Source organism: Sorex fumeus, unplaced genomic scaffold, assembly GCF_029834395.1.
Source record: "Sorex fumeus unplaced genomic scaffold, SorFum_2.1 ptg000131l, whole genome shotgun sequence".
In the NCBI taxonomy this organism is placed as follows: Eukaryota; Metazoa; Chordata; class Mammalia; order Eulipotyphla; family Soricidae; genus Sorex; species Sorex fumeus.
This window is the reverse complement of record NW_026606188.1, coordinates 17,294,908-17,308,221: the sequence shown is the minus strand read 5'-3', so window position 1 is coordinate 17,308,221 and position 13,314 is coordinate 17,294,908. Positions and strand designations below refer to the sequence as shown.

The 13,314-nt window shown below is 44.7% G+C and overlaps 1 protein-coding gene across 1 annotated transcript in view; it reads left to right on the top strand.

Moving 5' to 3' along the window:
- Positions 1 to 13,314, top strand: part of EPB41L4A (erythrocyte membrane protein band 4.1 like 4A) — a 283,211-nt gene that overhangs the window by 220,070 nt on the left and 49,827 nt on the right. Inside the window, exons 13-15 of the mRNA XM_056139099.1 lie at positions 7,833 to 7,913; positions 11,514 to 11,597; positions 12,539 to 12,649. Of these exons, the coding sequence (XP_055995074.1) occupies positions 7,833 to 7,913; positions 11,514 to 11,597; positions 12,539 to 12,649 (276 nt within the window). The remainder of the gene's footprint in view (positions 1 to 7,832; positions 7,914 to 11,513; positions 11,598 to 12,538; positions 12,650 to 13,314) is intronic.

Here is a 13,314-nt window from a genome sequence, read left to right as displayed (position 1 = left end):
GTTCCCCATGGCCGCTTGTGTACCACTGTAAGAGGATCCTAGCACTTCCAGAGTGTGCCCCTCCCCACAACCAAGCAAACAGAAGGGTACGAAGTCAAGACCTCATAGGTAGGAGCACTAATATAGAAGCAAAACAAAATTTCTAAGTTTTGCTTTAGCTAACTAAACCATTTTTAAAAATTATGTTTATATTCAGTCATATGCATTTTTTATTTGTATATCTATTACAAGGGTAGCACAAACACTAGCAGAGTGGTCCAGGTCAAGTCAGCTGGTGAGCATAAACCATGGTCTTAAGGGCAGGTGCGCAGGGAAGGCTTGCCCTGTGGTGCCAGCTGCCACTCTCTTGGAAGGTGTAGGGTGCCAGGATTTGTTTGACTCTCTTCCCCAGAGTGTGTCCTCATGTCACAAGGAAACCCTGGAAGCCAAGTGATTGACTTTTTTATTTTTTCTTTTAACTTTTCAGTAATCTAGAGATTTAACTTTGGTTGACGGGTGTCAAACTGAGCTACACATTTTTAAGACTAATACTCCTATTTAAATGCAAAATGGTTTTATAATTGAAAATCCATGCTCGTTCCTCAGCAAACCCCAGCACCACAGGATGACTTTGAAGAGTTACCCTCTGATCAAAAAGCTAAGTATAAATCCTGGAGAAGTGGATCCAGTCCCTGATAGCCCTCTCCTGAATTGAATGCAATGCCCCTTCAGATGGTGATACTCAGCCAGGAGCCGACTAGGCCACACAAAAGACTGGGAATGGCCAGCTGCTTGCAGGCTGGAGAACTTCCTCAGGGAGGGGATATTGGCTCAGTCATGAAAGGACAGGATGGGGACTGAGTGATAGCACAGTGAAGAGGGCATTTGCCTTGCATGCAGCCAACCTGGGTTCTATCCCCGGCATCCCATATGGTCCCCTGAGCACCACCAGGAGTCATTCCTGAGTGCAGAGCCTGGAGTAAACCCTGGCATTGCCAGATGTGATCCAAGAAGCCAAAAAAAAAAGGGGGGGGGGATGGGGTTTGTGGAGGCCAACTGCAGTGAGACTGATGCAGAGGGCGCTGTCTGGGCTCGCACAGCTGCACTGTTCACGCTGCAGAGACAAAATATCACAGGTCATGAGCTGGATGGTTTCATAGATAATTATACCAGTTTAATTTATAATATACAAAACTGCCTATGCTTTATACTAAATTATTCTAGCTGCCGCCTAAGAAACTTACTCCTCCAAATATAACCACCTTCTTGAAATAAAGCTGCTGGTCTTTTTGTTGTTGTTAACTCAGAAAATGAACCAGATGCTCCTGACCAAGCCTTAATTGTCAAAGTTCTGTTTTATCTAAAAGAAAATAAAAATATATCTAGAAGCTTAAAAAATCTCAGTGTCAGTGAGTGATTTTTGATTTTGGATCACCTGGACTGTCTCAAGAGCAGAGTGTGGGAGTAGAAGGTGCTTTAAAACCAACATGCATTCAGTTCTGCAGTTTCAGCCTCTTGTCTGACATCTTTCATGCCACCGGACAACATACATACAACATAAACCCTACAACACATATACAACATAAAACCCTACAACATACATACAGTATACAACCCTACAACATACATGAACCCCAACAGCTTAAGCTCAATGAAAGAAGCTTGTGGTCACAAGAATCACATACCTACTGATTCCATTCAAATAAATATCCAGACTGGGGAGACAGTACAGACACAAAAGTTTGGATATTTATCGGATCCAGAGTTCCTGGTATTAGCTTTGACTTATGAAACACAACTGATAATCTTGATTTTCCTCTTCTAGTGGAGAAAAATAGTACCAACAGCAATCTATCCTTTATAGTATCCTTGACATTCATTGGTCTCAACTCACTGTGCTTGTACCTAAAGGGAACACTGATATATCCTGAACTTTTTGGAATACACTGTTGTATTTTGTATGTTATATATGTAATCATTTATGTTTCTGCACTTTTTTCGCATTTAAAAACATATTTTTCCCCAGGCAGAGTATGAGGATTTTGATATCCTCACCAATACTTGTTCACGATCACGATCACGATCATCCTGTTGTTCGTCGATTGCCTCAAGCAGGCACCAGTAACGTCTCCTTCGCCCTAGCCCTGAGATTTTAAAAGGAGCCATATTCAAGGCTCTTTCAGGGTTAGGAGAATGAGACCCATCATTGTTACTGGTATTTGGCATATTGGGTACATGACGGGGAGTTTGCCAGACTCTGCCGTGTGGACAGGTTACATTTGGTAGCCTGCCAGGTTGTCCAAAGTAAGAATGAGAAAATAAGATGTTGCATGGCCGCGGCCACGTGCTTCCAGGAGCTGGGTTTTATAGTCTCTGGGTCTTGGCCGTTGATGGGATTACCTGGCGCCAGGGCAGTTGGTGGGTGTGACCCCTGCCTACTGGAAGATGGAGGATCTGGGTGGAGGATGCTCAGCCCCGATCCGAGCAGGCTTGGAGATCTCAGCCCCGGGACTCGCATGCCTGTGTCACGCTGCCAGTACCTTCATGCGTGTGGAGAGTGGTCCCAGCATGGTTGTGGCTGGTTCTGGAGGTTTTTGGCTGCCAGGGCTCTTCTGGGGGTGAGGAGGGAAACTCAACCTGCCCCCCTCCAAAGGTCCCCAGAGAGGACAGCCAGGCACGGGGGCAGGAGATTCTGCTACCAATACTTGTTAATGTCTGATATTTTCATTCTGGTCAATCTGGTGAGTTAGAGAAGATAGAATCTTCTGCCACTGGAAAGGTATATCATCGTGGTTTCTCTATGCTTTTTTTTTGCTGTCCAATGAATTCAGGCATCATTTCATGTCTTTTGGTTGTGGGAGGGAGGTTTGGTGTCCTCAGGGCTTACTCCTGACTTATTTCACCCTTGGAGAAATAGCATTTCATATACATTGTTTATTTTGTAGTATTTTTAGTGAAGTGTTCTTGTGATAGCACAGCGTGTGTGGTGTTTGCTTTGCACGGAGCCAACACCGCCAACCAGAGTTCAATTTCTCCACCCCTCTCAGAGAGCCCGGCAAGCTACCAAGAGTATCTCACCTGCATGGCAAAGCCTGGCAAGCTACCCGTGACATATTTCGATATGCCAAAAACAGTAGCAACAAGTCTCACAATGTTACTGGGCCTGTTCAAGCAAATCGATGAACAACAGGAGTACAGTGCTACAGTGCTACAGTTCTTTATATTCTTTATATGGGATAGAGCGATAGCACAGCAGGGAGAGTGTTTGTTTTGCACGCGGCTGACCCAGGTTTGATTCCTCTGTCCTACTTGGAGAGCCAGGCAAGCTACCGAGAATATCTCATCCACAAGGCAGAGCCTGGCAAGCTCCCCGTGGCCTATTCTATATGCCAAAAACAGTAACAACAAGTCTCACAATGGAGACATTACTGGTACCCACTTAAGCAAATCGATGAACAGAAGAACAGTGTTATGGGCCAGTTCTATTCTTTATATATTATGGGTACAAGTCCTTTGTTAGATAATTTACCATTTTTTCTGTCTTATTTCTAGGAAAATTAGATGGAAAACATCTTGATCTGAAAAGATTTGCCTCAAATGGAGTGATTTATATGGTGTAAAAAATTACTCTTAATATTTCCTTTCTTGTGTGTGTGCTGGATCACTAGTACAGTGGGCAAGGTGCTTGACTTGCACAGCAAACCTAGATTTGATTCCCAGTACCAGATATGGTCCCCACTCCCCTTCAGGAGGGTGATCCCCAGCACAGAGCCAGGAATAAGACCTGAGCACAGCTAAATGTGCACCTCGCCCCCTGCCAAAAAGAAAGTTTGATTTCTTGAAGTACATTAGGGTTAAATAACCATTTATTTTAATTATTTAATTAATCATATATATCTAGCTCATATTATTTTCTGTAATAGTGAAAGGAATTAAGATTTCTCCAAAATTAAATATAACCTTGGAACAGTGCCTGAAGTTTCATTGTTATCAGTTGTTATTTTAATTTTATGTTGACTTCTCATTTTCCTCTCTAAAATAGAACTATTATATGGTCAGAGAAAGTTCTTTGGAAAGGGTTTTCAGATGAACTCTTCAGTATAGCCCAAGAAACTAGCTAATGTAGAAGGAATGATTCTGGAAAGTGAGTGATGAATGACGAAAAGTTTAGAAAAGGAAACTAATAATATTCCATTTCAGCAAGATAGAAAGTTAGAAACCTTGATAATCCATAGCTTATATTTGTTACCTTGGCAGATTCCATTTTTGTTTTGGTTTGTGTTTTTTTTAGTTTGGGGCTACACATGGCGGTGCTCAGGAATGACTCCTGGCTCTGTGCTGAAGGATTACTCCTAGTGAGGTCAGGGAACAATATGAAGTATCAGGGATCAAACCAGGGTGAACGCATGCAAGGTGAGCACCCTGCCAGCTGTGCTGTCACTCCAGCCCCCTTTACAGATCTTAGAAACCAACACACACTAGCTTTGCTAAGTCGCTTAGCATTCCTCTCAACACTATATGATTAAAATCTCATTATTTTTTTTTTTTTGCTCTTTGGGTCATACCCAGCTTTGCACAGGGTTTCTCCTGGCTCATGCACTCAGGAATTACTCCTGGCGGTGCTCAGGGGACCATATGGGATGCTGGGAATCGAACCTGGGTCGGCTGCATGCAAGGCAAACACCCTACCCACTGTGCTATTGCTCCAGCCCCAAAATCTCACTAATTTGACCTAATCAGAAAGATGGTTAAAATGTAGTGTTTTGAAAGTATAATTACTACTTTTAGGCGTGTGTTTAACACAAAAGGAAACTAATAGGAATGGCCACTTAGGCTTTTTCAGGACTCGCATCAATGAATAGGAAAGACAATTTAGAGATATGTGTGGACGTCTACGGGCGCCAGTATGTGAGGAAGCACACTCCAAGCCAGACTTATGCAGTGGACAGTCAGCAAGCAGCGGACGCGTGGGGACCAGGGAGAATAGGGGATGCATGGGGATCTGTGATGCCATGTATGTGTCTTTAGGCTCACCTTTCCAAGTCTGGGTTCCAAAGTAGGAACACAAGCCACACATGGAACACATGTCAGATTGCTGCTTGCTTTCTCTGTCTACTGGGTGCCCTCATCTTTCCCAGGGAGTCACCACACATGCCAGCTTTTGGGATACTCAAGTGTTTTCTCTTGACCTGCCTCTCTGTTGCCAGAGAGAGAGAGAGAGAGAGAGAGAGAGAGAGAGAGAGAGAGAGAGAGAGAGTTCTCTTATGATTAGATACCTTTCTCGCTTATCTCCTTATAGGAATTGTTTGAGGGCCCATGGGAGATGGGGCTGGTGCAAATCATGGTGCTGTGTGAGCATCAGGGGGTGGAGCTGGTGAGGTCCCTGGGGCTGTGTGGTCATCAGGGGATGGTGCTTGTTGGATAACATTAGTTTGTCCTTGCTTTTCCTATAGGGAGCTTAGGTTCATTGAGTTACTCCCACAATAGTGCTCCTGAAGCACACCCAATTCCATCAGGCACTAATAATCTTATATTGCTTTTCTCTTTCCTTTATGGAAATTTCCTTGTCCTTTTGTCCTTCCTCATTTTCATGGCTTATTTAGCAGTGTCCTTTTGTATAGACACAGGAAAACAGTTCATGCTATGCTTTGTAACATGGGAGTTAATTTACCCAAAAATAATAATTACTCCTGGACATCCATATTTACTTGACTTAAGCCTCAGTTTGCCCTTACTTCCTAACATCCCCAAAAGGAGGGTCCCAGCGAGGGACCAGGATGGACCCAGGACAAGCTGTGAGCTACCCTGGCATCGAAAGAGAACAAGCTAAGCACCTTAGTATAAGTTAAGAGCATGGTCATGGGACAAACTGTCATGATCCAAAAAGAAGCAACTGAATTAGAACCCTGCTGGGGTTAGGAAAAACTAACCAGACTAACCTGGTCTGAGAACTATGGTCTGGGATATATAGCGAGATGTCCCCAGGAAGAGCCAACCTCTTAGCTTACTATATCTCTTACTGTGTCCATATAAAATGACTAGAAATATTATAAGAAGTAAATTTACTATGATTGTTTAAATGGATTACTAACTGAGGAAAGGAGAAAGTAATACACCCTGGATGGAATCCAGCCCTTGAATGGATCTTCTGGTAATCTAAAGTGCTGAAACCTCAGATGAGATTTTGTCCTTGATTTAATCTCCTAGAACTTCCCCTGAAGGAGTAGCTTTACCTCTGTTTGTTGTTATGACAATGTTCAACCCCACCTAGTGTGCCCCACCCTTCATGATTGCTGTATTACTTCCTGTAAGGGGGTACTATGACAACAGTGATGACTACAGATCAGGACTATGATAACTACGACTACGGACTATGACCACTGGTGGGGGAAAGAGGAGAGATTATTATACTGCAAGGGAAGAGGTCAAACTTCGCTGGGGAGAAAGGAGGAGAAACTACTATGCCCTAAGGGCAGAGATTGAATTTTGTTGGGGAGGAGAGAGAAACAAACTACTAAGCAGCCTGGGGCCCAGTTCCTCTTTCTTAGTCCCGTTCCCCGCCTTCGTTCGTCCTGCTCAAGTCCCATGCTTTCTTTCAGAACCGCACAGTGCTGGAGCAGTCCCTGGGGCTGTGTCTTGTCTGAAGACTGTCTTTCTCAGCTGCCCCACCCGCCACTCCTGAGCTGCAGGGCTCTGCAAAAGACTCTTTCCCAGTCTTCGCATAGGGAATAATTGCAGTCGTTTGAGAATTGCACAGTAGATCGTAGTGAGGAGCTCACTGAGCCTGAGCTCTGGTTCATAGGCTGCTGCAGGGGCTCCTGCTGGCTACGCTGTACTCCGAAGGCTCACACACGGCAGGTCCCCGTCTGCTATGACCCCCACCTTCCAGGAGGAGGTGCCTGGTCCTCAGGCAGATTCTTAACTCCGTTCCCGTGGCCGCCCCTGGGGGCGTGCTGGATGCACCCACACTCCCCTTTGTGGGATCAGCCTTTCCGCAGTTGGCCTTCTGGGTGCGCCCTCTGCTGGCCGATCTCACACGCCTACGGATCTCAACAGGATGAATTTTAATTAAAATTAAAATTCAAATTCAAAAGGATGAATTTTACACTTTCAGGAGACGTTTTCATTTAAAAAATACAAAAAAAACACATGAAAGGAAACAGAGGGCTCATGCAGCAGGTACAGCACTGCTGTGGGTGCAGGCGGCTGGGCCTAGCCCTTGGACTGTGTGCCGTCCCCTGAGCACCTCCACAAACGCCCCTGAAGCACCGAGGACCATGCCCTGTCCTGGTCATCTTTTTAAAAACACATTAAAATTGTTTTGGAATTTATTTTGGAGTTATATAGATAAAGTCCGTTATTATTTTTCGATTGCCATTTGCATCATGAATTCAGATATTATTTTGTGTTTGAAATACATATGTAAAACCTGGCTTGATTAGAATGAGGGCCGTTAGGGCTGCCAACAGTTATTATTTAGTTGTTGTGAAGAGCTGATTTGCATCTTCACATCTATATTCTTAGCTATAATGTTCTGTATTTTATAATCTTGCCTTAATAGTGGGAGTCAGACACTGCAGGATGGAGAGACTGTTAAAGTTTAGGGGCTTAAGGAAAGACTCCATTTCTTGAAGTCAAGATGCCCAAGGCTTTTGTTATGTTGAGGGTTTAATACTCATAAAACAATGCATCAGATAGATTATTCTACTAACTTTTAAATTATAAGTTATTGATATAATTATTATATCCCAAATTGCACTCTAAAATGAATTTTTTGCTTTTTTTGGTGTTTCTTGATCACTTTCTCCTTGTTACCATCTTTTCATCTCTCCTTTGCTGCTAGGGTCAAACAGCATCAGTCGGGTATCTGCAAACATGGAAAATGGAGAAAATGAAGGAGCAACTAAAATTATCGCACCTTCACCAATAAAATGGTGAGTTTACTCAAAAAACATGCTTCCAACTGGTCTGCTGTTTCCTTGTCAGTAGTTATGTTCACTTTGACAATTTGATGAAAATAGTCTGTAAGCCAAAGTCTGCATAAAAATGTCTGTGCACGCTAGGGGAAAAGGCAGCTCAGATGATAAGGGGAAAAGCCAGCTCAGATCTCTAGGGGAAAAGCCAGCTCAGATAGAGAAGGGAGGACCAAATAAAGGGTGTTGGGAGGATCCTTCCAGGATGGGAGATGTGTGCTGAGAATAGACTTTAGACCGAACATGATTGCCACTCAGTGCCTCTTTTGAAACCACAGTACCCAAAAGGAGACAGAGAACAAAGGGGAATGCCCTGCCACAGAGGCAGGGTGGGATGGGGGGGAATGAGAGGTGGGAGGGATACTGGGATCAGTGGTGGTGAAGAATGGACACTGGTGGGGGTATGGGTATTTGATCATTGTATAACTGAAACCCAAGCACAAAACTTTGTAAATCTGCAACTGTACCTCATGGTGTTTCACTAATAAAAATCTAAAAAATAAATGAATAAATAATAAAATTAACAATTGCTATAAAAAATGCCTGTGCAAGAAAGAAAGAAAGAAAGAAAGAAAGAAAGAAAGAAAGGAAGGAAGGAAGGAAGGAAGGAGAGACAGTGAGTCAGAGAGAGAGAGAGAGAGTCAGAGAGAGAGAGACAGAGAGAGTGCCTGTGCCTGGTGGGAGGTGGGTGCTTGTGCCCCTGCCCCGGGCTGGGGTGCCCAGATCCCCCTGTCTGTGTTCTCAGAGCAGCACCCTCATTCCCCAGCCTGGAGGCGGCAGTGACTGAGATACTGGGCAGCAGCACGGTTGAGGTTCATGTCCAGTGTGCTGTGTTCATTACAGCAGGGCACTGATCTGTGACCCTCCAGAGAGCTGCTGGCATTTAGAGGCTCTTGGCTCCATTAGTCAGAGATTGTGTTTTGTGTGAAGGGCTGTCAGCCACACAGCGCTCCAGGGAAGGACCTCCTCTTGATGGTTCTATGGACTCTTTCTTGAAAGATCAGCCCTGTTCTCTCTGAAGAGTCTGTGTGCCGTCATTTTTTTCTGTCTCTAATCCGCTCAGCATTTTAAACACAGTGAGTGGCTTTCATGCTCTCACTTTTCCCTGTGGACATTGCTCCAAGCACATCATGGACTCAGAAATGTGACTGTGGAGACTTTCCTGCTCCCTTTATTTCAGCTTTTATTAAGCAAATAATGTGTCTTCATTCAGCTGGACTGTGGCTACTTGGATAAATGTTGCTTATAATTTCTGAACAGATGAACCTAAGCTGTCTCAGAATTGTCATGTTTCTTTCCCCTTCTTTCTTTTGGAGGGCCTGGACCCTCCCTTTATGGATCCTTCTAAAGTGATGTGTTTTTGTCTTGTGCATAGACTTGTGTTTACTGAGTTTCCCTGCCAGCCTCGGTAGTAGCTGTGGTCAGCCTGACTGCACTGCGAGGGTCTCTCGTGAGCCGGGCAGGAGAGCAGCGGTCAGCCTGTCTGCACTCCGGGGGCTCTCGGTGAGTCGGGCAGGACAGCATTGGTCCTCATGAAGCCTACTGCCAGGCCCGCTTAGGGCACACACCTACTCTCAGCTCTGTGCAGCCTCACTCATGCCTAAGCAAACTTCCCTAAGGGCCATTGGTTCTCCCCTGAGAAATAGGTTAAGGAGCAAATCAAGTAATTTACTGCCCTAAATGTCATTATCTTTTGACTTTTAAATACTCTAATGCCCTGTCATTTCTCTGTTGGCTTCCTCAACCCCCTTTTCTTGAATTTTCTCTGATATTTTAAAACATAGCACACAAGTGTGTCTGTCCACACTTTCTACTGCTCTCTTAAATATCTACCATGTTATTGCTTTTTGTTTTGTTTTGTTTTTCTTTTGGGGCCATCCTTGGCAGTGCTCAGAGCTGACTCACAGTGTTGTGCTCAGGCCTCGCTCCTGGTAGGTCAGGACCACATTTGATGACAAGGATCGACTCTGAGTATGCCACTTGCACGGCAAGGCCCTCCCATCTTTGGCTCTATGACTTTCCTTTATTCCTAAAGTAAGATTTTACTTGGGTATTTAATCTTCAATGCCTTTTTAATAAAAGTAATATATTATTTATATAAAAGCCTACCTATTACTGCTGTGATGAGTTATGTTCTTTAGTTAAATATATCCCATTTTTGCTTATGGATATGTAGTAAAGGTACAAGTTTATTTGTTTAAATGTTCTTGTCTTTTTTTTCCCTGCTCTGTTTTGTTTGTTGGGTATTTTGGAGAGTCTTGCTGCAGGATAGTTATGTAGAGAATTCATCAAAAATTCTTGCTTTGGTGACTGGGTATGTGACTGAGGGGGGCTAGGTGTGGCTGAGAGGGCCTGGGTGTGGCTGAGGGGGCGTGGGTTTGTAGCTGAAGGGTCTGGGGGTGGCTGCATGGGAATGGCAGAGCTGCAGGGCACATCCCCTTTGCAGCACTGCCAGGGACGGTCCCTGGGCCATGAGCACCACAGTGGTGGGCCCCCACCCATGATCCCCAACAGTAGCAGAAAAGGTTCTGGGTTCGAAGTGGGATACAGGTGACATGATATCCTCATTTCTTAAAACTGAAATGCCTGGGGAATTGGGGGGGGGGGCGTGGATATCACAGCTCCTGTCCCTCACGGTGGCTAAAGGCTTCTTCCTCTGTGTTTCTCATGTGTTTATAAAGTAATATTTGGGGATCAAATGGCAACTGAGTTATATTTACCTTCTTAGGGCAGAAAGATGATACTAGGTCAGGAAATAGCATTGGAAAGTCATTCTGACTTGGAAGGGTGAGCTCCACTTCGCGGAAGCCAAGGGAGGGGCTCAGGTCAGTTTGGGTAGCCGGAAGCATCCTTGAGCTGAGGATCAGGGGCTTCAACCTGGGCTGCAGGGAGAGGGCCAGCTGTGTCCTAACAATCGGGCTCCCTGCCTTATCTGACTCAGTTATCCTTCCTGTCCTACGTGGACTCTTGGAAAGTTTCTTAATAGCTGATCACAGATTCTCCTGGCTTAGAGCTGGATAACTAGAGGGGAGGAAATGTAGTTCTTCCCTAGGTCTTTCTCCTAATTCTTTGCTTAGGGATCACTCTTGGCAGTGCTCATGGAACCATGCATGATAACAGGCCATGTGCAAGACAAATAAATGCTTTGGTGGTTATTGTTATTTTACATTCTTTTTGTTTGTTTTGGGGCCATACCTGGCATTGCTCAAGGGTTACTCCTGACTCTGCACTCAGGAATTATTCTCAGCAGTGCCCAGTGGACCATATGTGGTGCCTAACATTGTATCCAGGAGGGTTACATGCAAGGCAAACGCCCTACCCGCTGTGTTGTTGCTGCAGCCCCACAAGGCAAGTGCCTCCAGCCCTGAGAGAGAAAATGTATATACATATAGATTTTTAGGGAGTCTCTTCATCTTCTTTTTAGAGTGAATCACGGGTTTAAAAAAAAAACACACCCAGACATCTTTGAATATCTGTTAAATAATTGTATAAATAAATATGTGATTTAGCATACTTTAATTTTGTCATTAACTTATTTTGTGTACTTTTCAAAAATTACAGCTGTAAGAAAGCAAAGAATGAAAATAGCCCTGATAGCCAAAGAAGCAAGTCACATGCACCATGGGAAGAAAATGGTCCTCAGAGGTAAAGAGATGGTTGTTGTTGTGAAGGAGAAAATAGGAATGGGGTTAGCAGCGGCAACTCAGTAAATAAGTACTGAATGCAGTGTTGGCCCTGACAGTCAGCTCCAAAAACAGCAGGACCCAGAAATCCTCAAGCAGGAATCAGCAGGACATGTCCCATGAGGAGCTTTGTGGGGGAGATGGGGGGAAACCTAGCTCAGATCAGACAATGGATGGAAAGTCATTGTGAGGCGTGACAGTAATATCATGTTTCTGAGAACTAAGTGACTAGTGATGCTGACTGCTGACTGCTCCCATTTCCTAGTTTCACAGAAAACTAGCTGGTACGCTAACTGAAATTAGACTGAAAACTAGCTGGTGGATTCTGGTGATTCTAGAAAAACCCAGCAATGTTTGTAAGTTAGTTTTGGGGTTTTTTCTTCTTCACAACTCCCAAGCCTAATCCAGACTAATGATGACTGACTGACAGTGTGGACACAGGCCCAGAATGGCCTTCTGGACATGCTGAGACCGCCTGGGTCACTTCCTGTAGCCCCCTGGGAACCCTTTCTCAAACAGCATCCATTTCTGTTTTCTGCTAAATAGACATAGTAATCGTCACTCAGTGACTAGGGTGATGTGAAGGTGAGCTCTAACAGTGGCAGCGGGTAGAGCCTCAGTTCAGGTAGCACCTGGCACATGTGGTCTGTCACCCACAAACGGAGTCTAGTAAGTGGGGCATGTGTTATGTTCATATGTGACTGCTGAAGGCCAGGGAGACACACCTGCTCCTGCACAAATAAGGATTTTTATCATTTCATTGGCCAGTTCTTACTTTTCCCTCAGCGAATCATATAGCCCCTGGAAGTACCAGCTGTGTAGTTGGAGCTTCCCTGGCTCCTAGGACAGGGAGGACCCCCAGTCACTCTCTTGCTGTTGCTGACCATTATTCTTCCTCTCCAGTGGACTCTACAACATCCACAGTGACCGCACCAGGTCCCCGAAGTTCCCTGCCACACGGCCCCGGAACCCGTCCTGTGGGAGTGAGGACTCCGCACGTCCGACCAGGAGAAGGTGAGAGGCCACCTGATGTGGTATCCTGGTCTCTGCCCTCTCACTTTCAGCACTGGCTCCTGGTGATGCAATTGCTGGTCTCCCAAGATAACAGGAAACTGGTTGTCAGCATTGTTGAATTTAAACAAAAGGATCTCTAAGCATTTGTCTTAAAAACCAGCATTTCAAAGAATAATTTTATAAGCTATTGAAGAAACTTGTTTTTTGTATTTTAATTAAGACCATGTTGGGGTAGGGTGTCTGTCTTGCACGAGGCTAACCCAGGTTCCACTTCCAGTATCCCATATGGCCCCCAAGCACTGCCGGGTATGATTCCTGAGTGCAGATGACTGACTGACTGACAGTGTGGACACAGGCCCAGAATGGCCTTCTGGACATGCTGAGACCGCCTGGGTCACTTCCTGTAGCCCCCTGGGAACCCTTTCTCAAACAGCATCCATTTCTGTTTTCTGCTAAATAGACATAGTAATCGTCACTCAGTGACCAGAGTAACCCCATGCACAGCTGGGTCTGGTCCAAAAGGAGATTCACATGTTAAAAAATATGTTTAGGATATAATATGTACTAGCACCCGTATAGTATGCATAGCATATAATAGTATATCTTACATTATTGAAAAGTTGATACATAAAGTATTTCTAACAAGACAAAATCATGTTTGTGCA